The 27,590-nt window shown below is 42.2% G+C and overlaps 1 protein-coding gene across 5 annotated transcripts in view; it reads left to right on the forward strand.

Annotated features, from left to right (window-relative positions):
• The first annotated feature begins 6 nt into the window (after positions 1 to 6).
• The window catches only part of LOC102378921 (zinc finger protein 280D-like), a 63,291-nt gene continuing 35,707 nt past the window's right edge, over positions 7 to 27,590 (forward strand). For 2 of the 5 annotated variants that reach the window (XM_006038522.3, XM_025195038.1), the window contains exons 1-4: positions 7 to 528; positions 11,080 to 11,231; positions 26,220 to 26,285; positions 26,382 to 26,752. In XM_006038522.3, coding sequence (XP_006038584.1) covers positions 11,087 to 11,231; positions 26,220 to 26,285; positions 26,382 to 26,752 — 582 coding nt within the window. In that variant the 5' untranslated portion in view covers positions 7 to 528; positions 11,080 to 11,086. Of the gene's footprint in view, positions 529 to 7,559; positions 7,656 to 11,079; positions 11,232 to 26,219; positions 26,307 to 26,381; positions 26,753 to 27,590 lie in introns of those variants that run through there. The other 3 variants (XM_014527233.2, XM_025195037.1, XM_025195039.1) reach the window with 3 other exon arrangements.

Genomic DNA, 27,590 nt, shown 5'->3' on the forward strand with positions numbered 1-27,590 from the left:
GGCCCCTGTGCAGCTGCGAGCGGGGGCAGGGCCGGATGGGCTGCGCTGCGCTGTGCTGAGCTGAGCAGGCCGCCCGCCCCTCGGACAACCCTCGTCCTCGTCTGCCTGACGCCGGAGCGGAGTCCCAGCACCTGGGGTCGCTGAGCGCATCCGGGAGGAGGCTGAGCCCGCGGGCGGCCCTGGGCAAGGCAGGAGCTTGGCTCCCTCCTGGCCTCGCACCCATCGCAGCTCGGGGGTGTGAACTTCAGGCTTGTCTGCAAAAGCCAACCCAGCCCTTCCTCAGGCAGAGCTCGCTGCCTCTGTCAGGCAGGGAGGTGTCCCGAGAAGGGAAGTTTCACCCTCGGGGTACATACTTGATGCCTTTTCAACAGTTGACTCAGACCTCAGTTTCCACAAGCCACGTGTCACTGATACAATCCCAAGGCCCACTGCAAACACAACAACGCTGCTAATGTGGAGTGTCCACGTGATGCTGCAGGCTGTCATACGTAAATCTAAATCATGTCAACTGGAGTAGTGCGCCCAGATGTAAGTTGGCTGCTGATTGAAGTTGAGCCACAAGGATGTAAAATCTAGCTGGTCTCCTAAAACAACTATTAAAACAAAATAACTAAGCTTGTAATATCACGCAGATAATTTTACTAAACGTCCTGTCAAAGTGAGAAATGAACAAGAACACTTGGAAAAGCTCTGCGGTGGCAAAGGAGATGCTTTCACTCTCTTTACAAGCATGCGTCCTGATTTCATACAAGGGAATCGGTCCAGGGTCTGTTCAGCACTGGGAGGTCTAGGCATTGGGAAATTACGCAGGTTGGGGATTCTTCATAACTCGACACATAGTCATTGAGGGTTCTCAGCATCTTAAATTTTTGTGGCTTCCAATGTTAAATGCAGAGAGAACACTTTCTAGTCTTGGTTTAAGTACATTTAAAAGTACTTTTTTTACATAAATCCTTCACCTTCCTTTTCTTGCACACTTCTGGTTTATTTAACATTTTCCCATTTAATATTGAATTTTATTAGTTTGTCTCTTTTAAGGATGTCAGCAATCATACACTTATAACATCAAATAGTAAAGATGTAAACATCTTTTCTAGTAAGCCTGTTGCAACTCTGACAGTAACTACAGTACTAGAAATGTAACAGTCCTGCAGAGAAATAAGAACTTGGTTTTCATTTCATTTTATGCCATAAGATAATTTAATTTTCTGATTTACGTCAGTTATTAGTTTGTCTAATTATTGCAGTTACAAAGCTGCTGCTGTTGTAGTAATGTTCTGTGGAGTAGTATCATACTGAAAGTTGATGTAGCAAATTAGCCTTACTTTTATTGGTTAAAAGCATAGCAGTGTCAGCTGCAAATACTCCATAAAGAAACAATACTTTTTTTCTTGCCCCATGGTGCTCTTTTTGCATTGTTTCTCTAGCTCTTAAAAAGCTTTGTCATTCAACAAGAGAACTTTAAACATATTTGAAATGTACAATTTTCTGAACTTTTTAATACTTTTCAGACAATGTTTTTATCCCTATTCAAATCTATCGTTATATAGAGAGTTTTAATATATATGATTCTTTTGGTTCTCAATGTCTGTTATGCCAGGACTTTATCTTGTATTTGATAAAATAGGAAGAGTAAGGTGCTTGTGACTTCAAGAGACTTTATCCACAAGCCTCATGTTGAGAACCAGTAATCCAGTGGTTTAAATTTACTTTGCCAGATTTTGAAATTTTATTTCGATGATGAAGGGTACTATTTCCAGGTCATATTTGAGCACTAGAGTCAGATTCATGGAATGTATGATATACTTTAAATTAATTAAAAGGAAAACCATATAAGATTAATTGTACTCTAAATGAATTCACAATATTGCAATAAAATTATGCAGCAGGATCTAAGATACTTGTCAGAGAAGTACCCTATTTTTAAAGTTTGTGTTTTAAGACTGACTTTTCAGCCTTTATTTCTAAAAATATCTTTGAAGTGGAAGCAGATATTCTTAAAAGATTTGGTCATTTGGTAGATTCACAATAGGTGTTACATATTAACTTCAGACAAGTCAAATAAAAGCTAAACCCCTCAAATACAGTACATATCCACTCAGTTATCGATCATGATCAAGTCTGGAGGAGAGAGAGAGACCTGGCACATTACTTCGAAAGTTGATACATTTTTGCCTCCGTACAAATAAAATAAGGAAGTTTTAGAAAAAGTCCTCCAAATGAAGTGAATCAAGTTAGGTTCTCTTTCTGGTGGACCTGATATGTAGTAGGGCTGTGCGAAGCTTCTGGTGGTGATTCGCTTTGGAGGAGATTCGGTGGCCAAACCAAATCGGGGGACCACTGGGATACAAACAGTGGAAGCAAGGGGCTATCACCAAGGAGGATTACACCTCTTGCTCAGGACTGTAGGGATGCTGTTAGGAAGGCCAAGGAAGAGATGGAGCGACCAGATTTAAGGATAATAAAAAGGCCTTTTTCAAATACAGAGGAAGTAAGAAGGTGGCAACGGGTAACATGGGGCCCCTACAGGATAAGTTTGGCAATCTGGTGATTGTGGCAAACGAAAAAGCTGACCTCTTTAACGAATTCTTTGCCTCCATATTCCTGAACAGGGACCGGGACATCTCTGCCACTAGAATTGCGGATGGACCCAAGGGAGGCACCACCATGCCTAGGGTCAGGGACAGCCTAGTTAGGGAACTTTTGGAGGGGCTGGACGTGCTTAAATCAGTAGGCCCAGATGCTCTTCACTCGAGGGTGCTGAGGGAATTGGCGGGGATCATAGCGGGGCCCCTGGCACAGCTCTATGAGCGCTCATGAGGCACTGGCCAGGTACCAGAGGGTTGGAAAAGGGCCAATATGGTCCCCATTTACAAGAAGGGGAGAAAGGAGGACCCTGGCAGTTATAGGTCAGTCAGTCTTACCTCGGTCCTTGGGAAGACCTTTGAGAAAATTATCAAGGAGCACATCTGCAAGGGCCCAGCAGGGGAGGTAATGCTCAGGGGCAACCATCATGGGTTCACTGAGGGCAGTTCCTGCCTGACTAACCTGGTTTCTTTTTATGATCAGGTCACAAACCCCCTGGATGAGGGTGTCGGGGTGGATGTCGTCTTCCTGGACTTTAAGAAGGCCTTCAACGCGGTTTCCCACCACATTCTCTTAAAAAAACTTGGTGACTGTGACATTGATACCTACACAGTCAGATGGGTGGCAAATTGGCTAGATGGTTGCACCCAGAGAGTGGTAGTGGACGGATTGTTTTTGACCTGGAGGGATGTGGGCAGTGGAGTCCTCCAGGGCTCAGTCCTGGGGTGTATACTGTTCAACATCTTCATAAGTGTGATGTGGGTGTGGAAAGCACGCTGTCCAAATTCGCTGATGACACCAAGTTGTGGGGCAAGGTGGGCACGCTGGAGGTGAGGGACAGAATCCAGCTAGATCTAGACAAATTACAGAGGTGGGCGGATAAGAATAGGATGGAATTCAACGCAGACAAGTGCAAGGTGCTGCATCTAGGGAGAAGGAACCAGCAACACACCTATAGGCTGGGGGACATCCTTCTTGTCAACATGGTGGCAGAAAGGGATCTTGGAGTCATTGTTGACCCCAGGATAGACATGACCCGCCAGTGCGAGGAAGCAGTCAGTAAGGCTAATCGCACCTTGTTGTGCATCTACAGATGCATCACAAGCAGGTCCAGGGAGGGGATCCTTCCCCTCGAAGTGGCATTGGTCAGGCCACAGTTGGAGTACTGCGTCCAGTTCTGGGTGCCGCACTTCAAGAGGGATGTGGCTAGCATTGAGAGGGTCCAGAGAAGGGCCACTCGCATGGTCGGGGGGCAGCAGGGCAGGCCCTATGAAGAGAGGCTAAAGGGCCTGAATCTATTCAGCCTCCACAAGAGAAGGCTGAGAGAGGATCTGGTGGCCGTTTATAAACTCGCCAGCGGGATTTGGGGGAGGCTGTGTTTGCCTGGGCACCACCTGGGGTTACTAGGAATATTGGCCACAAATTGTTAGAGAGAAGGTTCAGGCTGGACATCAGGAGACGTTACTTTGCCAGGCTCTGGAATGGGCTCCCAAGGGAGGTGGTGCTCTCTCCTACCTTGGGAGTCTTCAAGAGGAGGCTGGACAGATACTTGGATGGGGTGATATGATCCTGGCACCCACTCCTGCTTGGGGTAGGGGGTCAGACCTGATGATCTGTTCAGGTCCCTTCCAACCCTAAGTATTATGATACTATGATACTATGACCAATTAAAATGTCTGAATTGATTCAAAGCTCTCTGAATCTTCAGAAAAGATTCAGAGAGCTTTGATGATTCAGACAGTCCCTGGTGGCTACAGCAGGGAGCTGCAGCCAGACTTGGAGCTGGTAAGTACTAGGGGTGGGGCAGGAGGGGCTTGGGGGAGGGGGAAGGGGACCATGGTGAGATCCCTGCCAGACCCCATCCCCTGCTTGGTTCCCCAGCCCACCCCCTGACCCCTGCCCACCCCAGCTCTTGGTGCTTTAAAAAAAAGCCCCACTCAGCAGGTGCTGCTGGGTGGGGGGTGATCCCCGCTGCCCCACCCTGCATGGGGGAGGCTCTGCCATGGGTGCCCTGCCTGGGCCAGCTCCAGCCTTTTAAGAAAAAAAACAAACAAACTAGAAAAGTCCCAGGACTCACTGCTCCTGCAGCAGCCTCAGGGCTAAGGGGGGCTCCTGCAGAGCCCCCTACATGGCACATGGCAGCAGGGATTGCCCCACTCCAGCAGGAGCCATGAGTCCAGGGGATTCTCCTTTTTTTTTTTTTTTTTTTTTTGCAGATTTCTAAAGTAGAAATTTCCATGTTTGGGGGTTTTACACAACAAGGCGGTATTTGTGGAGGTGTACAATTCTCTGGGGGCTCATGGCAGAGCCCCCTCACGCAGCATGGGGTAGTGGGGGGCAATGGAGATTGCCCCTGTGCCCAGCAGCACCTACTGTGTCGGCTTTTTTTTTCTTCTTCAAAGTGCCAGGAGCTGGGGCGGGCAGGGCAGCCGTTGCTGGGCAGGGGGTGGGCCTGGCTGATTTGGAGATTCATCAGGAGCCCAATCTCCGAATCAGATTTGACTGAATCGATTCAAGACAGTGATTCGAATCACCAAATCGAATAACTGTTCCCCGAATCAGCCGAATCCAAAGCGAATACTAGCTGCTTCGCACAGGCCTAATAGGTATCCCAATGAGTACTATAGGGCAGGAAATGCTCAGCTTTTTGCCGCTTCCTTCTGGACCAGCGTGTGGCGAAAGTAGCCCATTTCCCTTTTCTTCTTTCGCTACATGGTGCATGATTCCCCAACTCCTAGGAGAAGTGGGGAGGAGGCTATATTATTCTTATTCCACTATCCCAGAGGTTTTGTGTGTTTCCCTTCACAACTCTGCTTGCTTGGAACAACAACTCTTGCTTGCTCAGTTACTGTAGGAGGAGGAGAGGCTGGTAGGAATGAGGCTAGAAGAGGACTATGTCTGTCCCAGATCCCAGTAGCTCTTTGCTCCTGTTCTGGACTAATAGCTTTCTTTTACTATCAACTAATGAGGTTATTCTTATAGTTCATGTGGTAGATGTTCGTGCTTCAGTAGTGAAGAATCAGGATTCAGTCGCTACTGGAGCATAATGAGGTTGCTGTTAATTGTACATTATATAAATAAACTTTCAAAGAGAAAACTTGATAAAGAAAGCAAGTGATCAGAATTAAGTTTTCATGGGCAATGGCAAATCTAGTATTTCTTAAATAGTGAGTGCTTTGACATTGCAATCTAAGTAGTTTATGGTTAGCTTTTCACATATGTAGACCAAAATCAAATCCTGAAGTGTGACCAGAGTGGTGATTTGTTTTGTTTTTAACAATGCACTTGACTAATTTACTGTTTATGGCTAGTACACTTGTATGTAGTTAATTCTGCTGAGCAAGTGTAATGTCAGCTGAAGAATGTGAAGCCTCTGAATGATTTAAAAAATAGTTCACATACAGTGTATTGCAGGCTTGAGTTCACAAAAGCAGGGATGATTGTCTTGTAGACTAGGCCTGGACCACATGGATACAAATGTTTAGCTATTTTTGGACATGGTTCTGGCCAGAAATCCACCTGTGATGATAGAGTACCTTGAGATTCCCTAGCACATCAAAATGCAAACCTTTTTAAATAAAGGGTGGATGCATTTCATTTATAATAGAAGAGGGAACAATCTTGGCACTGTTCTCTAGATTCTTCCACTTTTCTGTTCCCAAATTTTTAATCCAGTAAACATCATTATTTCTGTACTCAGAATTAAGATTCAACTTTCAAATTTTCAAGTTGGACAAACAAATGTTAGAAAAGTAGTAGATCTGGTCAGAATTAAGCAGGTGATTTGGGGTGAAACAGCTGGCATCATTTGTGTAAACACGACAGTCCATTTTTATGTATTTTCTTTTCCCTTGCTGATCAAAAGGTTGATGAGAATAGTCTTACAGTAACCAACATGAAAAGGAGCATCTCTAAAACTAACTTCTGTGATCGGCTATGCCAAGAATCTCAGAAACATGTTCACTCCATTCATAGTTGGCATGTGTATCAGGAAAGAGGGAAAACAAGATAATTGACTGCTACTTTTACATTTAAGAAAATGGTTTGGATGACTGACCATATCAGTTTTAAGAGATTACAAGCTAATGTCACCAGGTCAGTCATATTACTATGCCCAAATTTAAAGTCAGATTGAAATGGTAAAAGAAACAGATTCTGAATTGGTGTAAAACTTTATAATTGCAGTTTTCAGTAATGGAGAGGTTAGAAATAATATAATCAATACTAAAAGAATGCAACTAACACCTATAATGACACCTACTTACACACTACAGTATCTGTGTTTAAGAACAAGGAATTAACTTAGTCAGCCACAGATAATAGATTCTTAAAGAAAACTGAGAAATAAAGAGTGCGCATTAATTATCATTGGTAGACCACCAGAATGCCCTTATACATAGTTTGAGCAAAACTTGATCCATGTTCAAGACTGCAAGAGATGGTGCCATTGTGATTGGAGGTGCCATCCCAAAGCATGCCTAGTGGAATGTGCTGAGCTCACAATAGTTGTGGTGATCATGAGATCATCTAGAAATGTTTCTAGGTTAAATGTGGATACTGAAATCACCAGGAGAAAAAGCTTATATGAGCTTAGCACCATGGAAGGAAGAAACTGAATGTGTTTTACTGCAGCAGGACAGCCTTAACAATACCAGTATTCTAGTGTTACTCTTCTCTGCCTTCCCTGCTCCCCCTTAATGGCACATTCACATGAGATGAAAAATTACCTTTTTTCTGAAAAATGTTCACTTATATATATGTTGAGGATTTTGTTTTAAACACAAATAATCTTTCCCTGAATACAAAGAGTCCTTTCCTGAAGATCACAATCTTTGTTGAGCAGAGAAGTTAGTTGAAGAACCTGTTCTTTATTCAATTACTTTTATAATTTAGTGCACTCATGTATTGGCTGAAATCACACCAAGAACATGAAAGCTTTCTTTAGTGGATAAAAACATTTTCATACAGGTTGTATTATGAAACAGAGCAGTAGCATCTTTACCAGAGATTCTCATCTGCTTGCTTCTGAAGCAGCTGAACAGCTTAATGGAGGCCTGATCTTCTATAAGGTAACTTGTTTTGTTGGCGATTTTCTTCAACACAATAAAAATATCATTTGACTAGAAAAATCTATTTCCTATTTGGCCTTTTAGCCTCTACTTTTTAGGTACAGAAAATGTTTTTGTCAGCATATGGCAAAAATAATTTTAAGTTATTTTCCTACACTGTTCAGAAAGGCTTCCTTATGCCATGTTGCACAATAAAAAACATTAATGCAAAAACTTTTGTTATCACTCTTTGTACAAATTGGTTATGATAAATGTGTGCAGTACATCCAGTAGGGAGAACAACAGTAGTTAGGGCAGGGAGGAAAGCAGTGGTTTGGGTGGTTGAAGGGGATCGGAGTGGCACTTGGGAAGTAGAGTGGGACTTTGTGGCACACCTGCTAAAAGGGTTGACCCCACAATAGGTTAGCGGCTATTTGGAGAAGCTGAGTTTTTCAGATAAGTAGGGCTAAATGGGATGTACCCTAGAGTAGTGTAGGAATTATTTGAGGTAATTTCAGAGTCATTGACTTATCTTTTTCGAGATCTTGTTGAGGTTAAGTGAGGTCCCAGCTGACTGGAAAAGGGTAAATATAATACCCATCTTTAAGAAAAAGGAGGAGGAAGACTTGTGGAATTAAAGACCAGTCAGACTTAGCTCAATGCCAGGAAAGATGAAGGGAGTAGGTTATCAAGGTCACTGCGAAGAACCTAGAGAACAAGAACAAACTGACTAGCACCACCAATGAAAGGGACCTGGGCGTAATAATAGACCACAGTATGAATATGAGCCGGCAGTGTGATGTTGTAGCCAGTAGGGCAAATAATATTCTGACATGCATCAATCAATGCATCCTCAACAAAACCAAGCAGGTGATTCTTCTGTTCTACTCAGCACTGGTGAGACTGCAGCTGGAGTACTGCATCCAGTTCTGGGCACCACACTTTAACAAGGACATGGACAAGCTTGAGAGAGTCCAAAGAAGAGTCACCCCTATGATCAGGGTCTTAAAATGCAAGCCATACGAGGAAAGGCTGAGGGACCTGGGACTCTTCAGCCTGAAGGAAAGAAGGCTGAGAGGGGACCTGATGGCAACTTACCACTACACTAGGGGAGTACATCAGGGGCTCAGCGAGCAACTGTTCACCAGAGCATCTGAGGGGAAAACCATGAGTAATGGCCCAAACTCCTTGAAGATGAATTCGGGCTCAACATGAGGAAAAATGTCTTCACAGTCAGGGTGTCCAGACTGTGGAATAAGCTCCTTTCAGAGGTGGAGCAATCACCTACCCTGGAAATCTTCAAGAGAAGACTAGACTGTCAACTTGCTGGGTTCACCTGCCCCCCAGTTATCTTTCCTGCTTGGTGCAGGGGCTGGACCTGATGATCTTCTGAAGTCCCTTCCGGCTTTACAATCTATGAAGGTGTTCAGGAACAGACAGTATAGATTCATCATGAACCAGTCACATCTAACCAACTGGATTCCATTCTGTGAGAAGATGATGGGTGATATGGATGAGGAGAGACGTGGATATGACGTATCTTGATTTTTAGCAGGCTTTTTGACACAATTGCCTATGACATTCCCAGTAAGCTAAGGAAATACAGATTAGGTGGAAGTACTGTAAAGTAGATAGATAACTGGATGGATCATAGTGCTCAACAAGTAGTAATCAATGGCGTGATATCCATGTGGGAGGAGGTATTTGGAGTAGGGTTCTGAAGGCGTTTGTTCTGGGTGTCTTCATTAATGGTAACATCTTCATTAATGATTTGGTGGGTGGCATTGAGTGCATGTTTGCCAAATTTGCGTGTGCCTCCAAGTTGGGTGTAGTTGCAGAAACTCTGAAGGGTAGGGCTGTGATCCAGAATGACCTTAATAAACTGGAGAAATGGTCCAAAATCAATTGGATGAAATTCAGAAAGGATAAGTGCAGTGCTGTGGTTGGGATGGAACAATCACATGCACAAAAACAGACTGTGGAATAAATGGCTAGGCTGCAGGACATCAGAAAAGGACCCAAAGCTTATAGTGAACCATAAGCTGAATAGTAGGTGCTCTTGTTACAAAAAAGGTCAGTAGCTTAGAAGTATCAATTGCAAATCAAGGGAAGTGATTATAAAGCTCTGTTCAGCATCGGTGAGACCTCATCTGGAGTGCTGTGTCCAGTTTGAGCCCCCATACTTCATCAGATATGTGCACAGATGAGAGAGTCCAACAGAGAGTGAGAAAAAATAGAGACCTGAGAAATATGGCCTGTGATGAAAGGCTGTAAGAACTAGGATTTTTTAGTCTGAATAGAAGACTGAGGGGGGAACTTGATAATGCTCTTAGATACCTGAAGTGTGGTTATAAAGATGATGAAGATATACTTTTCTCTGTGACTGCAAAGTACAGGACTAGGAGCAATAGTCTCAAATTGCAATGGGAAATTTGGATCCAACAGGTTCAATGTTAGGAAGAATCTTCTGACTGAGGGTGGTTAAATATTTGAATAGGCTACCTGGAGAGGTTGGGACCCTGTCTTTGGACACTCTTAAATGCAGGTTAGACAGCCACTTGATTAGATAGTTTACCCATTGAACAATCCTGCTTTGAACAAGGAGTTGTATTAGATGGCCTCCTGAGGTTGCATCCAATCCCACATTTCTGTGATTCTGGTTTTCTTGAAACCCTTCAGAATACTCAAGTATCATAGATTACTTGGAACAGATGCGTATTGCTTTTCACAAATTTTTTGAACTTTGCTTTTAAATATAACTAGAACACATCCTATGTTGTTGCAGGAACTCAGTCTTAATTACTATGTTGAGAATGTTAGGCGTCATCACAGTAGGATTTGTTCCTATTCATAATGGATCTGTTTCCATCTATTAACACTTTTTACTCGCCTATAGCTCCAGTTTGTTTATTTGTTTTTCACACAGTATTTGCCTTTTTTGAATCACACCTAAAACAATCATAAGAATGCCACTCCCACATTGTCTAGCAATGATTGAATGCCATATTTCAGGTAAAGGCCATAAGACTGAAATAGGTGGAAAACAAGACAGAAGCTGATTTTTAAGAAGGATGAGATTAGGAGCTCAAAACAAGGATTTTGTTCTGGCATAAATTAGTTGGAGAAGAAGGTAACAGGAATAATGTATAAGGGAAGTGGGCTCTGGTAAGTTTTAATATGCATTTTAGGCACAATCATGCCAATTCCATTCATCAGTGGAAGCATGATTATATTCTTTTTGTAATTTGCAGAAATATTAACAGATAAAGGAGGACTTTTAATCTAGGGATTCAGTTCACCTTTACAAAATGTATAACTAATAGAAGTTTCCTGTGGTAGCGTTAGCATCAAGTTCAGTAATCATAATTTTTTAAAGTTGGGACACTTCTTCCTTTACTTGGTTTTCTGTGAAAATGTTTTATATTTGTCTTTTTTTTTTATCTAGTTACAAAATGGCAGAATTGTTTATGGAATGTGAGGAGGAGGAGCTAGAACCATGGCAAAGGAGAGTGAAAGAAGTTGAGGAAGATGATGATGATGATGATGATGAGCCCATCTTTGTTGGGGAGATTTCAAGCTCCAAACCCACCAGTACATGTAAGATAACTTTAAAAAAAGACCAAACAAATTCTATGAAGTATACTTTCTGGTCTGTTGAATGAAAGTAATATTATACCCTGTTTTGAAAAGACTGGATTTTGTGCCATCTGTAAAGTAAGACTTAATAAGTTCCTTCAGTGTTTTCTATTGTTTTTTTTTTCCTGATTGTCTGTTGTTCAGTTAAAATACCATGTCTCTTGGGACACAAGTACAACAAAGTTGTCTGTTTCTTTGGCCTAAAGTTGGCTTTAGTCCCTAAAATTTTAAAGTAAGGGCACTTTATTTAATTCCTTGAAATAGAAACACCTTCCTTATGCCCAGAATTGAAAAATGTTTTAATTTTAGTCCCCAGTATTATAACTGCAATTCTCAGTCTTTTATTATAGTTGGGAGTTTTCTTAGGGGATTTAATTCAGCATGAAGTCATTGAGAAAAAGGAAGTATCAGAATGGTAGACAGTTTAAAATGTCTGGGCACTGCTTCGTTCCAATAAAGCCACATTCCCTACCCATGTATTTTGCAAAAGACATAACCAGGAGAAAGTATCTAACATAATCATTTTAAAGGCCTCTGAGAAATAAGATTTTGTTATTAATAAATTCATAAATTTCACTTGAAGTAAGAGTGTATGTTCATCAAGTTCTGTAGTTTTTTCCTAACGCAGGCAGTGCAGGGAGTGAGTTAGGTGACTGTGGTGTGATTAGCTGTGTCAGAATTCCATGTTTGTCCTGTACTTGGACTTTGGCAGGTAAGTAAAGGAGAAAGTGTTTTTCCTAAGATTTTTTTTATCTCCTTGTGTGTACATGTCCCTCTTTCTATATCACTTTGCAATTAATTTAGCATAGTAAACTGTATAGTTCAAATGCTGCTATTTAGTATTTTTAGTATATTATACAAATCATTATTTTAATATTAAAGATGCATTGGTATTATGCTATAGGTAAAGACCATTACTGTAATTTTTTCACACATAACTTTAACTTTTTCCCCAGAAATTAGCCCCCCAAAACTGGGGTGCCTTTGTTAAGTGTGGTAGTTACTTTTCTGACTGGGATAGAAGCACCCAGATTTGATTCCTGCTCCAAAGTGCAGCAATTGTTGCATTACTATTCAGGTATCTGAAAGGGAGTCAACTGACTTAATATCTCACTGTTCTTTACTTCAGAGATATTAATACCACCTGTCTTCTTCAGTATTCTTCAGGTTCTACTAATCAAGCTAGCCTTTCTTAGGGCAATTTTGCTGTCTGGTAGCTGCTTCTGGTCTCTTCCTATTTTACAGTATGAGAGGCATTTTAGCTCTTTTCAGAATCATTTATCCATCCCAGGGAGACCAGTCTTTAACAATAGCTAGAATTCCAGCTTTAGTTAAGCAGGAAAGGGAGGGTGAGTCAGATGAAGACTGGGCTGATCTATGTCCCTGATCTATGCAGCCAAGACTCTTGGGGGGGAAAAAAATATTTATTCTGCCTTTCAAAAACAAGGTGCATATTATATTCCAGGGTAGATTGTATGTGAGAAAATGTGGTATTTTATTTCAGAATGTAAAGTTTATGCTTGGGTGTTTGAAACTTGGGATAACAAGTTACCTGCAGGAATATAAAATATTTTGGGGAACTAAAGATATACTTTTTCCAGTTTAGGCTATCTTTTAAAAGTACTGATATACAAATTCATTTTGCATCAAATACTCCATGAGGTATCTGTCAAACAGTCTAAAAACAATTTTGGTTTTTAATTTTTTTATAATTATTTGAAAAACATGGGTTAAAAGCACAATGTTAATAAAGATGATCATTTTAAGTAATAAGGCATGAATGAAAAGGACTGTACTGTCATACCATGCTGAGTATATCGATGAAGAGATGATTTTATGGTGTATTGTAATGTTGGGTTCTTGGTTGATTTAGAGCAACATTTCTATTACTCCCACTGCATTATTTTATGTCTAGATAGTCCCAATATGACATTCCCAGTCAGCTTAAAACAGTAGTGATATAGGATTGGAAAAAAACCTCTTAGTGATCTGTTCTGTTTTTTAAGTCTCAGTAATTCCAGAAGTGTAACTGAAGGGAAATCCTCCTGCTTCGGGATATACCAAGGTCCATTGAAGGGCCAGTTAACTTCAGAGGGCTTTGAATCATCCCCCAAGGAACTATGGAATTGTCTAGAGGCATTGTTGTATGGTTTTGTTTTCCAAACAAATCTTAGAAAAATTAAGGGTCTTTAAGTAATAAAAACCTAAGTGTATGAAAATGTCAATTCAAAATAAGTCAGTGCAGCTAATACATCTGAAATTTGGAAAAAAATAATTTGCATTGGCTTTCACTGCGGTCTCAATATCTCTCTGTTAAAATATTTAGCTTGTTTAATATATTTGTGTTTGTGCTGTATAAACACTGATCCTCTATTGCCAATATCCAGTTTGCAACCAGGGAAGAAGTAAGAGAAAGGATTAGGTAAGCAATTTACCCAAGGCAATAAAATATATTCTAGAAAGAATCAGGCCATAGTTAAGAAGATTCTGGTCTCTAGACCCAAACATGGGGCTGGTTTACGACAGTTCAAGACTTTGTACGTGCTGTGATCTGACCCCCTGTGGTTCCAGTCTAGTGCTCTTGTCCCACATTTAAGGGGCCCTTTTTCGTCCCTTAGAAGCAACAGCACTAGAACTGTTTGCTCAGGAACAGGAGAGTTGGCAACAGTGGTTCTAGGTCCTTTCAAAGGGGCAGTGATGAGACTGAGGACCTCCTTCATTTTGAGGATTGGCTGAGACAACTGTGGTGTTTCCCTCCTGTCAAGCATAGCATCTTCTATTGAGTCGCTATTAATAGTCTAACATCAATGGGTCTTAGTCTGCAGTCAGTGCATCACAATAAGGCTTCATATAATATCTGCTTGGGAATGTTATTTCACATCGCTGCAGTCAGAAGTCTTTACATTGATTGGTTGCCGCTTCCAGACTATTTGTGATTATGAGAGAGAGTTTTAACTAAAAATAGAAATTCTGGTATAACTCCAGAAACTGGGGCCTATAATGTGGGCCTGTTGCACTTATCTTTTAACCCACTGTTACTGAACTAGGGCCCCTAGACCAAATCACTTCAATTAAACTGATTTTTTTTTTTAAATACTGTATTTACACAAATATAGAATCATAGAAAATTAGTGTTGGAAGGGACCTCGGGAGGTCATCTAGTCCAGCTCTCTGCTCAAAGCAGGATCATCCTCAACTAGATCATCCCAGCCAAGACTTTGTCTAGACGGGTCTTAAAAACCTCCAAGGATAGAGATTGCCTAGAGAGGTTATGCAACCTGTTCCAGTGTTTTACTACCCTCCTAGTGAGAAAATTCTTTGTAATATCTAACCTAAACTTTCCTTGCTGCAACTTGAGACTGTTACTCTTTGTTCTGTCACCTGCCACCACTGAGAACAGTCTAGCCCCATCCTCTTTTGAACCCTGCTTCAGGTCGTTGAAGGCTGCTATTAAATCCCCTCTCAGTCTTCTCTTCTCTAAGCCCAGTTCCCTCAGCCTCTCCTGAAGTCATGTGCCCCAGTCCCCTCACCATTTTTGTTGCCCTCCGCTGAACTCTCTCCAATTTGTCCACATCTTTTCTATAGCAGGGGCCCAAAACTGCAGATGTGGCCTCACCACTGCTGAATAGAGAATTATCACTTCCCTTGCCCTGCTGGTAGCACTCCTACCAATGCAGCCCAATACTGATAACCTTCTTGGCAACAAGGGCACATGATTGGCTCATATTCAGCTTATTGTCCATTGTAACCCCCAGGTCGTTTTCTGCAGAATTGCTGCCCAGCGAGTTAGCCCCCATGGTATTGGTGCATGGGATTCTTCTGTCCTAAATGCAGGACTTTGCACTTGTCTTTGTTGAACCTCTTGAGATTCCTTTTGGCCCAATCCTCCAATTTGACTAGGTCACTCTGAATCCTAGCCCTATCCTCTAGCATCTCTATTACTCCCTCCAGCTTAGTGTCATCTGCAGACTTGCTGAGTGTACAACCCATGCCATCTTCCAAGTTGTTGATGAAGATATTGAATGAAAGCAGCCCCAGGACCCTGGGGCACTCCACTTGATACCAACTGTCGACTAAACATTGAACCATTGATAATACCCTTTGAGCCCAATGCTCCAACCAGTTTTCTCTCCACCTTGCAGTCCATTTATCCAGCTCATAATTCCTTAGCTTTGCCTGTGAGAATGTTGTGGGAGACTATCAAAAGCCTTGCTAAAATCAAAGTATACCACATCCCCTGGTCCCACATGCACAGACCATCATCTCATCATAGAAGGCAATCAGGTTGGTCAGGCATGACTTGGCCTTGGTGAATCCATGCTGACTGTTTCTAATCACCTTTTTCTCCTCCAAGTGCTTAGAGGTGGATTCCTTAAGGATCTGCTCCAGGATTTTTCCAGGGACTGAGGCGAGGCTGACTGGTCTGTAGTTCCCTGGATCCTCCTTTTTTCCCTTTCTTAAATATGGGCACTATGTTTGCACTTTTCCAACCATCTGGGACCTCTCCTGAAAGCCGTGAGTTTTCAAAGGTGATGGCCAACGGCTCTGCAATAACATCGGCCAACTCCCTCAGCACCCTCAGGTGCATCCCATCCGGCCCCATGGACTTGTATCTGTTCAGCTTTTCTAAATAGTCTGTAACCTGTTCTTTCTCTACTGTTGTCTGTTCACCTCCCCAAACTGTGCTGCCCAATGCAGTACTGTGGGAGCTGACCTTGCCTGTGAAGACTGAGGCAAAAAAGGCATTGAGCACTTCAGCCTTTTTTGCATCCTCGGTCACAAGGTTGCTTCCCCATTCAGTAAGGGACCCACACTTTCCCTGATCCTCTTCTTGCTCCTGACATATTTGTAGTAGAAGCCCTTCTTGTTACCCTTCACATCCCTTGCTAGCTGCAAATCCAATTGCACTTTGGCCTTCCTGACTTTAATCCCTGCATGCCCGAGCAATGCTCTTATTCTTCCCTAGTTATCTGTCCAAGTTTCCACTTCTTATAAGCTTCCTTTTTGTGATTTAGTTTACTGAAGAGTTCCCTGCTAAGCCAAGCAGGCCTCTTGCCATACTTGCTAGTCTTCTTGCAGATCAGGATGGTATGTTCCTGCACTCTCAGTAAGACTTCTTTCAAATACAGCCAGCTCTCCTGGACTCCTCCCCCTCAGACTGGCTTCCCAGGGAATCCTGTCCATGAGTTCTATGATTGAGTCAAAAGTCTGTTTTTCTGAAGTTCAGGGTCCTTACTCGGCTGCTGTCCATCCTTCCTTTCCTCAGGATCCTAAACTTGATCATCTTGTGGTCACTGTTGCCCAAGTTGCCATCCACTATTACATTCCCCACCAATTCTTCCCTATTTTGTGGCAGCAGGTCAAGAAGACTCCAGGCCCTGGTTGGCTGCTCCAGTCCTTATACCAGGAAGTTGTCCCCAATACTCCAAAAACTTCCTGGAGTGCCTGCGCACTGCCATATTGCCCTCCCAGCAGATGTCAGGGTGATTGAAGCCCCCCCATGAGAACCAGGGGCTACGATAGGGAAATTTCCACTGGCTGTTTGAAGAAAGCCTCATCCACCACTTCCTCCTGGTCTGGTGGTCAGTAGCAGACCCCTACCATGACATCACTCTTGTTTCTCTCTCCTCTGACCCTAACCCAGAGACTCTCAACAAGCCTATCTCCAGCTTCATACTGGAGCTCTGAGCAATCATATGGCTCTTTTACATAAAGTCAACTCCTTCTCATCTTCTCCTCTGCCTATACTTCCTGAACAGTTTATACCCATCCATGAGAGTGCTCCAGTTATGCAAGCTATCCCATGAAGTCTCTGTTATTCCAGTTATGTCATAGCTCTCTGACTGTGCAAGGACTTCCAATTCTTCCTGCTTGTTTCCCAGGCTCTATGCATTCATGTACAGGCACCTAAAGTAACTAGTTGATTGCCCTCCTTTCTCAGAAAGAATTACAACACTTCTCCTGTTGCCTCCTCCAGGTCACCCACTTCCTCACTTAGCTCTGGGCTTTGGTCTCCATCCCCTGGCGAACCTACTTTAAAGCCTTCCTAGGTTAGTGAGCCTGTCTGCGAACATGCTCTTTCCTCTTTGTCAGTTAGATCTCATCTCTTTTCCCACACTCCCCCCACACTCTAGTGCTCCACACTCTAGCGCTGCCTCTGGCAGTTCTTCCTCCACAGTCCCAGAGGTCTCCTCCAGCACTGAATCAATGAACTCCGCATGACAGAGAATGCTTCAGAGCTTCACCACCACCTCCTGTAGCTGTCTTGCCTGTTCCCTGAGAGAGACCACCAGAAGGCACTGCTCACTAGGGCTGTGCAAAGCTTTGGTAGCTGACTCGCCCTGATTTGGCAACCGAATCTCTAAATCCAAATCAAATTGGGAGACCTATTAAAAGGTCTGGATCGATTCGGAAAAGATTCAGAGGGCAGACATACAAAAACAGAAACTGAGAAGGGGGTGGGGAAAACTGCTCTGATATTGACATCTGTAGCTGGCCGGTGACTGTGATCTTTCCCTGAATTCCCTTCCAATCTCAGTGCTCTGGGGGAGGGACATAGAAACAACATATAAGGTCCTGGCTGGGGAAAGCCCAGACATGTGAGATCTTTGAGAGGCCTGAGGCTTACTGGTTGCAGTGGAGTTGTGAGAGTGAGAACAGGCAGGCAGTTCAGCTCAGCTCAGCTCAGGGGATGAGAGACAGGCTTGCGGGGGTAGGGGATGTATCAGGTAAAAGTGAAGAGGTACCTGGGGAGTCGGGTGTCAGGCAGGTTATAGTGTGTCATAAATCCAATGTCTATATTGAGTCCGTGAGTTTTTGTATCTAGGAGGTTGATGAAGTTCATAGGCTTATCTGTGAAAAGCATCCCTTTGAATTGGCGGAATCTGAATTGAATACTTGCCGCTTCGTACAGGCCTACTGCTCACACCGCAGGCATTCCCCCACTAGGCCATCACTAAAAGCAACTTGCAAGCCATAGTCACCACAGCGCCAAACCTGGACCTGAGTGGAAGCCTCAATGGTGAGCAGTCCTGCCTGGACAGAAACCTCACAGGTGCAAGCAGAGGCAGTGGTAGTGATGAAGATACCCCTCCCCCCACAATAACTAGATTTTATCTATAGAAAATTTATAAATTTGTTACAATTTTCCAGGTATAGAATCTACTTGTTGCAGGTTTGCCTTGAATTTGTCCCCTTCCCACTGCTACAGCAGGGAAAATAAGTCTGGAAGGTCAGGTAGCCTCTTCTCCCCCCTCCTGTCAGACCCTGCTCTTCCTGAGCACATGGAAACAAGGGACAAATGTGAAAACACTGACTTTGTATTAAACACAGCTGTAGTAATCTGCATATATAGTACCCACAGACTTGGTTCATCCAGAATTGATGAATTTTACTCTTTTCTTGAATCTGCTTTAAGTTTTAGCACAGGCACCAAATAAGCATGCTTTTAAGCAGCACTCTGTATCTACTCATATATAGTACAAACTATGCATGATATTATTGTAAAGCCAAAAGGCTCATAATTTACCATACAGTTCACTGAGCTGGGCTGGACCCTTGCAGAGTCAACAGCATTTCAAGCTATGGTGACCCCATAGCTCATCACTGCTCAGTGTATTGGTGTGCACTCCAGATGCCCCCCCTACAAAGGAGCCATGTACTAATTAGCCCCCACTCATGACTGGGTGTTCTTATCACAAGTCTTGGGATCCTCTAAAAAATTATATACAGATGAGGCACTGGCCAAGCTGGTCTGGCTCTACCTCATGGAGGGCCAGGGCCTCATTAGTTATATGCACCAGGCTGAGAGGGGGTGACAGAGGGATTCTGGGTGAACTGTTTGGGGCCCTATTTGGTGATTTTTGCCAGACTTAAGGCTGGTGAAGAAAAAAGACTCGGGCACAGCTCAGCTGTGGGAGTGAAAAGGAAGTTGAAATGTATTCGATATAGTGCCTAATCATGACTTGAAGAAGAGTTGGAGGTGAGGCGGATTGCACTCAATGGGCACTCAGTGTTGGCTGCGTTTAGTCAGCTTCATACTTGGTTTACATTACTGAGCACATGCTACTTTTGACAGAAGTTTAATGGTAGACAGTGTATTTAATGAGGTTTTCTTGTATGTGAATGTAAGATGAAGGGCTTTTTTCCCCATGCTGATTGGTGCACAGGGGAAGCTTCATCTTGTATTTGAGTAAATATGGTACAGGTCAGTCGCATCATATGCGCATTTAACTTATGTGAATTCAACTATATGCGGGGTGGGAGGGTGGCGGGGCTTGAGTTTGTACGCGGCACTGCCGCTTACCTGGAGGCCCATTATGGTGGTGACGGCCACTGCCTCCAAAACCTCCTGCTGTCTCCATGGAGCCGTGCCCAGAGCTGTGTGTCCAGTTGCCGGGCAGCAGCAGCAGCATGGTGGTGGCCGGGCAGCACGCAGCCATCCCCACCACCACCCTGCGCTGCACCGCTGCCACCGGCTGCACAGCTTTAAGCACGGCTCTGCGGCGGCGGTGGGAAGTTTTGGAGGCGGAGGCAGTCACCGCTGGCATGGTAATACGCGATTTGACTATATGTGATTTTCGCCTTACACGCTGACTTTAGAACCTAACCCCCGCGTAAGATGCGACTGACCTGTATCTTCTTGTTGTCCCATAAATTTATTTCCTTTGTAACATAGTACGTACTTATATGGCAAATAGAGTCAGTATATCTCTGAGAGAGTGAATTAATCGTCTTATGGCTTTTACATTATCAACACAGGTTTCAAATAAAGTTTAAAATTTCCAAAGCTTTCTTTGTGTTGGTGATTGGGAAACCAGAATGAACACACCTTTGCTTCTCCCTCTTTCTGTTTTGTAAACTAAATAAATTTGACATAAAATCATTGTGAAGAAGCAACAAAACTCTCTGTGTAACATGTTTATTCCCTCTTTCATAAAAGATTATGCTTTTTAGGTACATAGCTGTGGTTAAAGCAATCATTTTGATACAGAATGCAGCAATTAATGCAGCTAATATTGTACATGTTGTAAGAGAATGTTGTGGGGAATCAGGGAGGACCTTGACCAACATCCCAGATTAGCACCTACTACAGTAAATGGAAATTTTGTTTGGTTTCCTGCATAAATTTCCCCCTGTTTTTCCAACTGCTGAACACAAAACTAAGCAGGATGGAAACTGGTAGCAGACTTAAGTACTGTGATTACAGGTGGTTATTTCTTGAAAACAGTATTCAGTATGTTTTGTTGCTCAGATCAGGGTTGTTCATTTGTTGGGCCACATGTGGCCCTTGAGGCGTTAACACACAACTCACTGGCTCCCATCCGACAGCCACTTTACCTATTGCTCTTGTGCTTGCGGATGCCAGGGTCTCCAGGCTCCCCCTCCTGGCTTCAGCCTCTGGTTCCTGGCTCTGCTCTTAGGGGAGGGGAGGTGAAAAGGGGCTGAACTGCTAGTGCTGTGTCCCCAGCAGGGTATGGAGCGCAGCTGCAAGCTTGACAAGAGAGCCCTGCTAGGCTGCCTGTCCTGCAGGTGGGCTGCTTGCATAATGTTTGCAGTTAGGAGGGGGGAGGAGACTCTGCACATGTGGCAGGGGAGAGCCAGGCTGCTCATGTGTGGCCAGGAATGGAGGGCTGATTCTCTGGTGGAGTGGGGCCATGGAGGTGAGTTGTGCATGTACCGAGGGAGCTGCACTGTGTGTTTGAGGGGGAAGCTGGGCTGCATGCAGCAGAGGGCGGGGGGTGGCTCCCATGGTGTGTGGGTCTGTAGCCCCAGCTGCCTTTGACCCTTTGGTGCCAAGATGTTGGACAGCTCTAGTTTTATTAAATATTTTAAAGATATTTAATCTATTGCAGGACCTGAAAAATAAAGTTTTTATCATATTTAGTTTTAGTAAAAAACAAGGTTCCATGCTGAAATTACAAATGGTAGATTTATGAAGTGATTCAGTCATAGACCCTTATGGAGTTTTTTTTCTCTTAAATAGTTCATCCTGAAATCATATTATTATTTTTGGTAACATGTCTCATGTATAATCAAATAAATGTTCTGGGTGCATGGAATGTGAATTACGTGTGTGTGTACCAAACTGCCTGAAAGTAAAAAAACACTTTGTGAACTACAGTGGCCAGAAAGGAATCTAGTTATTCAAAAGATGGCCTGAGCTAGTGCTAGGTTTGAATTCCAGAGTGTTTAGCTAAGGTTATTGTTTTCCAATAGGTATGCAAACATGCGTTATAAATACAGAGCCGCCTCCTCCTCCTCTTAATCCTAAAAGTAACTGTTACTCATTTGAGTAGTCCTGTTTGAAGTAAATAGTGTTTCTTAATCTGAATTGGTTATTTAATCATTTGGGTCCTAGGATTTCCTGATTCCTGCCTCTCTGACCAGTCAGAATTTTCACTACTTAGCTGCTTTTATTTGGTAGGTTCTTGTCCAGTGCCTTTGGGGGGCTGATGAGTGTTTTTACTCCCATTTCATAGATCCAGTAACTAAGGCATAGAGAATGATTGCATTTCATAATGTCATAATTTGTGGCAGAAGTAGTGGAAAAACACAAATGCCTGATCTGTATTGTCTACTAGTCCACAGAGTATCTTAGGAAAAACTGCTTTGAATCTCTTTTTAGTTAGGCTGTGAGTGAAATGCAGCTGCCTGTATTTCTATCCCTTTGGCATTTTACAGATAGTGATTTGTAAAGAGGTGCAGAAAATCATCAGTTTTGGAGAATTAATTAAACTAGAAAAAGATTGACATGGGCTAATGAGCATTAAACCTGGACACTAGCAACTTGTAGGAAAGACAGTAAAAGCCAAACCTCAGAGACCGAATGTTGGAAAATCTTCACCTAAACACTAAAGAAAAAGTTGAAATATCACAGACAAGTACTGGAGTCTAGGTTCTCCAACAGACACACACATACACACACACAAACAAACTTGTGTGAGTTTCTGTATTATATATTGTGCGGGCCGGCTCCCGATCTCGGGGGCGAGCCGGGCCCGTCTTTGTGCACACAGGCTGTGGCCAGCAGCCCGGGCACGCGGGGCCGGAGAAAACCGCGGCGCGGTATAGTACGCTCGAGCTAGAATCAGTCACGGAGGCGTAATGGTTGATTGAAAAGATTATTTACTTACACCCAAGGTGGTCGCGGTGTAGGCTGGTCAGCTTAAGTTCTCGGTGGAGGACTCTAATAGGCGCGGTTCCTGACCCCGGAGCGGTTTAGGCTCCACGGGTTCAACAATTCTCGTTCATGGAGCAGCTGTATCTCCGTGGGTTACTCGGTTCCCAGGTCCCCCGGAGCTGTTAAGACTCCATGGGTTCGACAGTTGGGTCCATAGGATAGGGATACGTCTGGACTGCGATCGGCAACAGGGAGAGGCTAGAGGTTATATGCCCTGGAGTTGTTAAGGCTCCGGGGGTTCGGTAAATAGGTCCCCCGGAGTTGTTGAAGCTCTGTGGGTTCGACAAATTAAACCTCTGTTGCCCTCTTAAGGAAAAAAGCTGGGTTTGAGAGGATCAGCAGCGCTTAGAGATCCTCACGCTCCTTTCCCGAACTCCACGTGCTTTCTTTCTCTCCGACTTGGGCGGAAACTACCCAAGCCTTTTGTACGGCTAGCAAGCCAATAGCTAGCCGCCATGTGTGCCTATATTAAGACTGGCCAATAATGTGGCGGAAATCTTAATACAAATGGCGGGAACTTCCTTGTACCGTGCATCACTATAATGCAAAAGAAATGCACGATGCAAAGAAGGCTACAAAACTGGCGGGGAAAACTGCACCCTGGGTCTTAATTGCAACAGAACGCTCCACCGTGCAAAAGAGCTGCAATTTAGCGGGAACACAATTTAGTGATGCCGAAGCACACACAAACAAAAAAAACCCACAACTTTGGGTTGTGACATACATAAGGGAACTGGAAGGCCTGGCAATAGAAGACAACTTTGACAAAATAACGTTACTGGAACGTGCTAAAATAACATAAGTAGTACTTGTAACCAGTAAGGAAAGACTGGTTACCTCACAGGAGTTAAGAAGTAATTGCTAAATCTAAAAGATCTCTTAGATTTCTAACAAGATAAGAATTGTGGGTGGAGAGGACCATGTGGTAGAATCATTAAGAATACAGATTAAGTCATAAGGACACAAGTTTGATGACAGGATATGCTGTGATTTTTTTTCTCAATGAAGGAGAGACTGCTATTCTTCAATACCATGAATGCAAAGACTGCTAAGTCTTGTAAGCCAGGAATAAATGCATAGTAGCTTCAGCCATTTGCATGTTGTCTAAGTTTAAAATTTGAGGCATATAGTATGCAGTACACCAAACAAAAATAAAAGATGAAACAAAAGATGATGAAGGAAAACAATGAATAAAACATGAGGTTCTAAGGGCTTTTTTGAGCCAAGCAGGTATCTGTCAGAAAATGGAAAGGAAAATGCCAAGTGACCTGATGAAAAATGTCTTGCATTTGAAAGCTTGTCTGACTATCCCAACTACATAGTTGGTCCAATAAAAGATATCACCCTAAGAAAACCGTGCCCCTCGCATAATTTCTGGGCCAGCACAGCTACAAAATCACTCTTACACTACCAGAAGATGGAAACCAATCCTAGTTGAACCAGTAGAAACAAGCATACAGGCTTAAAAATTGGGATGACCACTCTGGAGAGAAGGATTTGGGTGTTAGACAGATGTAACAGTTGTATCAGTATCAAAGGATACCAATACAAGCTATTACAATGCCACTGTTACCTCTGCCTGATTCTGTAGTAGGACAAGTGTAGCAAAAGTGTTCCAACTGTTCATCCTGGATCTGATAGGGCTATCTGGCTCACTTGTATTGCTGTAGGAACATCAGGTATAAGAGTTGCTTAGCAGCATTTCTCCTCCTCTTTTAAAGTGGTTAAAATTTATGCTTGTCCATATCCTTAGGCCACATGCCTACAAATATAAAGAGCAAGGCATCTTTGAGTATATTGTGCATGAAGTCTGCAGGCAAGGTTGTAGGATCTTCCACACAAGCACAGAGTAAAAGTATTAAAGATAAGGATATAACTGATGCGCAATGATTTCTTTGCCACAGGATTTTGGAAAGGTAATAAATGTAACAACAATTAGCTCCTGTCAGAGGCATTAAGAGGATATTTGGGAACAACCAATAAATAGAACAAAAACAAATCATGAAGACTGACTATGTATATCCAGTGATTCTGAAAGTGTATCCAGTGGCTGGGCTGCCAACAAAAATAATCAGTTTCTCATTCAAATCTACTGGTGTATTGGAGGGCAGTAAACTTCAAATTATGTTTGAAAAAGTATTAGGCGTTACATGTAATAAACCTGTGTTCAATACTAGAAAAATTGCTTGAAACATTTAATTGAAAGTCAAAGTAAAGATGAGTTAAATGTGATAAGATAGAAACAAAGCAATGCAGCTTCTAGTAAGGGAAATGGTACTTCTCTAGCTGGAATGCTCTGAATATATGAACTGAATAATGGATAAGGAAGGGATGACTGCCATAGCTTGAGAGTTTCAATAAACCTTTCACAACATTCCCTAAAGAAGACTGTTCAGACAAAAAGGAAGTTATGGGTTGAAAGATGAATTTCTGTTAAAAATGGTAAGTGTTCAGTTTGGCAAAAGGTTAATAAGGTATCCAGAAGCTGGGCATTTGAATGAATATGTATTTTAATATATTAATATCTTGAAATGGAATGACAGATGCATTGTCAAATCTACAGATAATGAATTATTTAGTGCAATCAAATCATGGTAAGATTGGGGAACCTTGGAAAGAATTGGCTTTTCTGTACCAGAAGATATTGAATGGCAAATTAAATCCATTCTTAACCAACCAGAAGTACTGCACATTGGAAGGGATAATTTGAAGGTATTTAGTTAACCAGACTTCTAAAAAATATAGTCCTACAGCTAGCTCAGTAGCAGGTCAGCCATTGCCTAGACAAATTAATATTTCAGGAACCTCACAAACACTGCGGAAACTGGGTGCTGGATGTTTATCAATACAGCAGAAGTTATTGTGGTCCTGGTTAAAACAAATACAAAAAAACACCTGCCACCACTGCTAATTGTACAAGTGACCACGTTAGCCATAAGAAATAAAGAAGAAAGTACTGTCAAGCCATTGGAATAAGAATGTTCACCTGGAATACGGGGAATTCTGGTAAGTCTTAAAATCCAACAGAATGGAAAAGGGGACCAGACTAAAAAAAACTAACAAAAGCCACTAGCGGCATCAAAAGATTTCTTTGTGATGACAGTCAAAGATTTGGTCTGCAAAAGACAGGTATACAAAATAATATGACAAAAATAAATTGTGTATTCTTATTAACTCACAATACAGAAACATGGCTTATTCAACGTATTCCTTGAGATGTCCGTAATGATGAGCTGATATAGCTAATTTAGAATAAGTACTTCACATTATTTCTCCTACTGTATGTTACTTTGTGTTTGGAGCAATATGTTTAATCAGCAGCTAGTTGGGGGGGAAATTGCTTCCTTTTTATAGAATCATTTCAGTACTTGGGTGACTTTTATAAGAAATAAATTTATTCACTTCTGGCTATTATTGTCTTCATAGCCATCACAGCTAATCACGAAATCCATTTGTGAGAGCTGTGCATTCTGATCTTCTTCTCAGTAGAACTAGAGCTTAAGATGACTTGGTAAATAAGGTTGTTAGGGACTAAAACTGCAAAAAGATGGTATCTTTAGATGCTTATTTGTACAAGTAAGATTGTATGCAGCTTGGTTTGTCAGGTATTTTAGAAATGGCATTCCAGTTAAGTGAAAAATTCTTAGTGGCTTATGATAGCATAACAAATAAATGTATTTACTGCTTTTCCTTTTTGTTTTTATTAAAATTGAGTTCAGCTTTTAGTAATTCATTACTGGAATTAAGACGCATGTAACTTTTAACAGATATATTGAACAGAGTCAACCTGAGCTCATCGCGAACGGGAATGCAGAATGGTGCACCCAGTAGAGGTACTACACTGTCCTAATATGGTAATTAAGAAAAACTTAATGAAACTTATGATTGCATTTATGGTATGATAATTACTATGTGATTCTGTGTAACAGGTACAGTTACTACATTCAAGCCTGGTAGTCAACACTATGCGACTCCTGCCTCCAGTCCTGGTACCGTGCCTGTTTCTTCAGTCTTTCAGTCTGTATCAAGACCTACAACTAGCTCTGTGACAGGTCAACCGTTGTCTAGACCAATGAATGTTTCAGGAACCTCACAAACACTGCAGAGACCTGGGGCTGGATGTTTGTCAACACAGCAGATATCTAGATCAAGTTCTGGAATATCACAACCTGTTAGCAGACCTGTAACGATTCCAGTAACAACACAGCCAGTATCAAGAAATACCACGATTCCTGAAATGACTCAGCCTGTACCTAGGCCAGTGGCTACAGTAACAACACAACCTGTAATATTAAATCAGGTAAAATATTATATAATAGTTTTAGCTACTAAAGGTTAAATTTCTGTTAAATAAATAACATCCAAAACTGGGAAAGTTATTGTTCCTTGTTACGTGTTGTATCACTTAAGAACTTAGAGCCCCTGAAGTACATTTGTAGGAACATTTTTATGAGATATAAATTCTCTCCCAAGGAGCTAAATATTCCATTCACTTTGTGCTACACTCAGTTTTGAAGTTGCCTAGTTTGCTTGAAACTTAAAGCTTCAATTTTTCAGACTTACATACAGCAATACACACACAGTTGTGTGTATAAGCTTCTATATGTGTGTAAGGCTTTGGATTTCCGTAAAATTCTGATTCTTCATATAGGATGTGGTGAGCATAGGTTCTATTTCTGAAATGTAATTTTTTAATTTCCTTTTAAAATATTTTTTGTTAGAGTGTTCTGCAGTGTATTGAACTAAGTTCCTGACTGAATAAATTGAAGAAACGTAAGAATATATCTTAGGGAGTAAACTAATAGTCCAATAGTCTGGGCATTTAAATGAGGCTGTAGTTCATTTTGATATAAATTCTAAATTGATGTCCACAATTTTGTATTAATTTAAAATATATATATGATAATGCCAGATTACAAACAAGCTAATGCCTATATTTTGTAATGCATAAAAGTTTATTTTTTCTTTTGCTGTTATTATTCTTAAACTGTATTGCTGAAGAGTATTTCAGGATGCAAGATGTGTGAATTTAATTAGTATGAATGTATTAAGTTAGTGCTGTCCAACTGGTGGCCCACAAAGGGGCTAACGTGTGACCCCTGGGTTCCCGCCTGACCACCACTGCCGTTTTGGTTCAG

Source organism: Alligator sinensis, unplaced genomic scaffold (assembly GCF_000455745.1).
Source record: "Alligator sinensis unplaced genomic scaffold, ASM45574v1 scaffold733_1, whole genome shotgun sequence".
NCBI lineage: Eukaryota > Metazoa > Chordata > Crocodylia > Alligatoridae > Alligator > Alligator sinensis.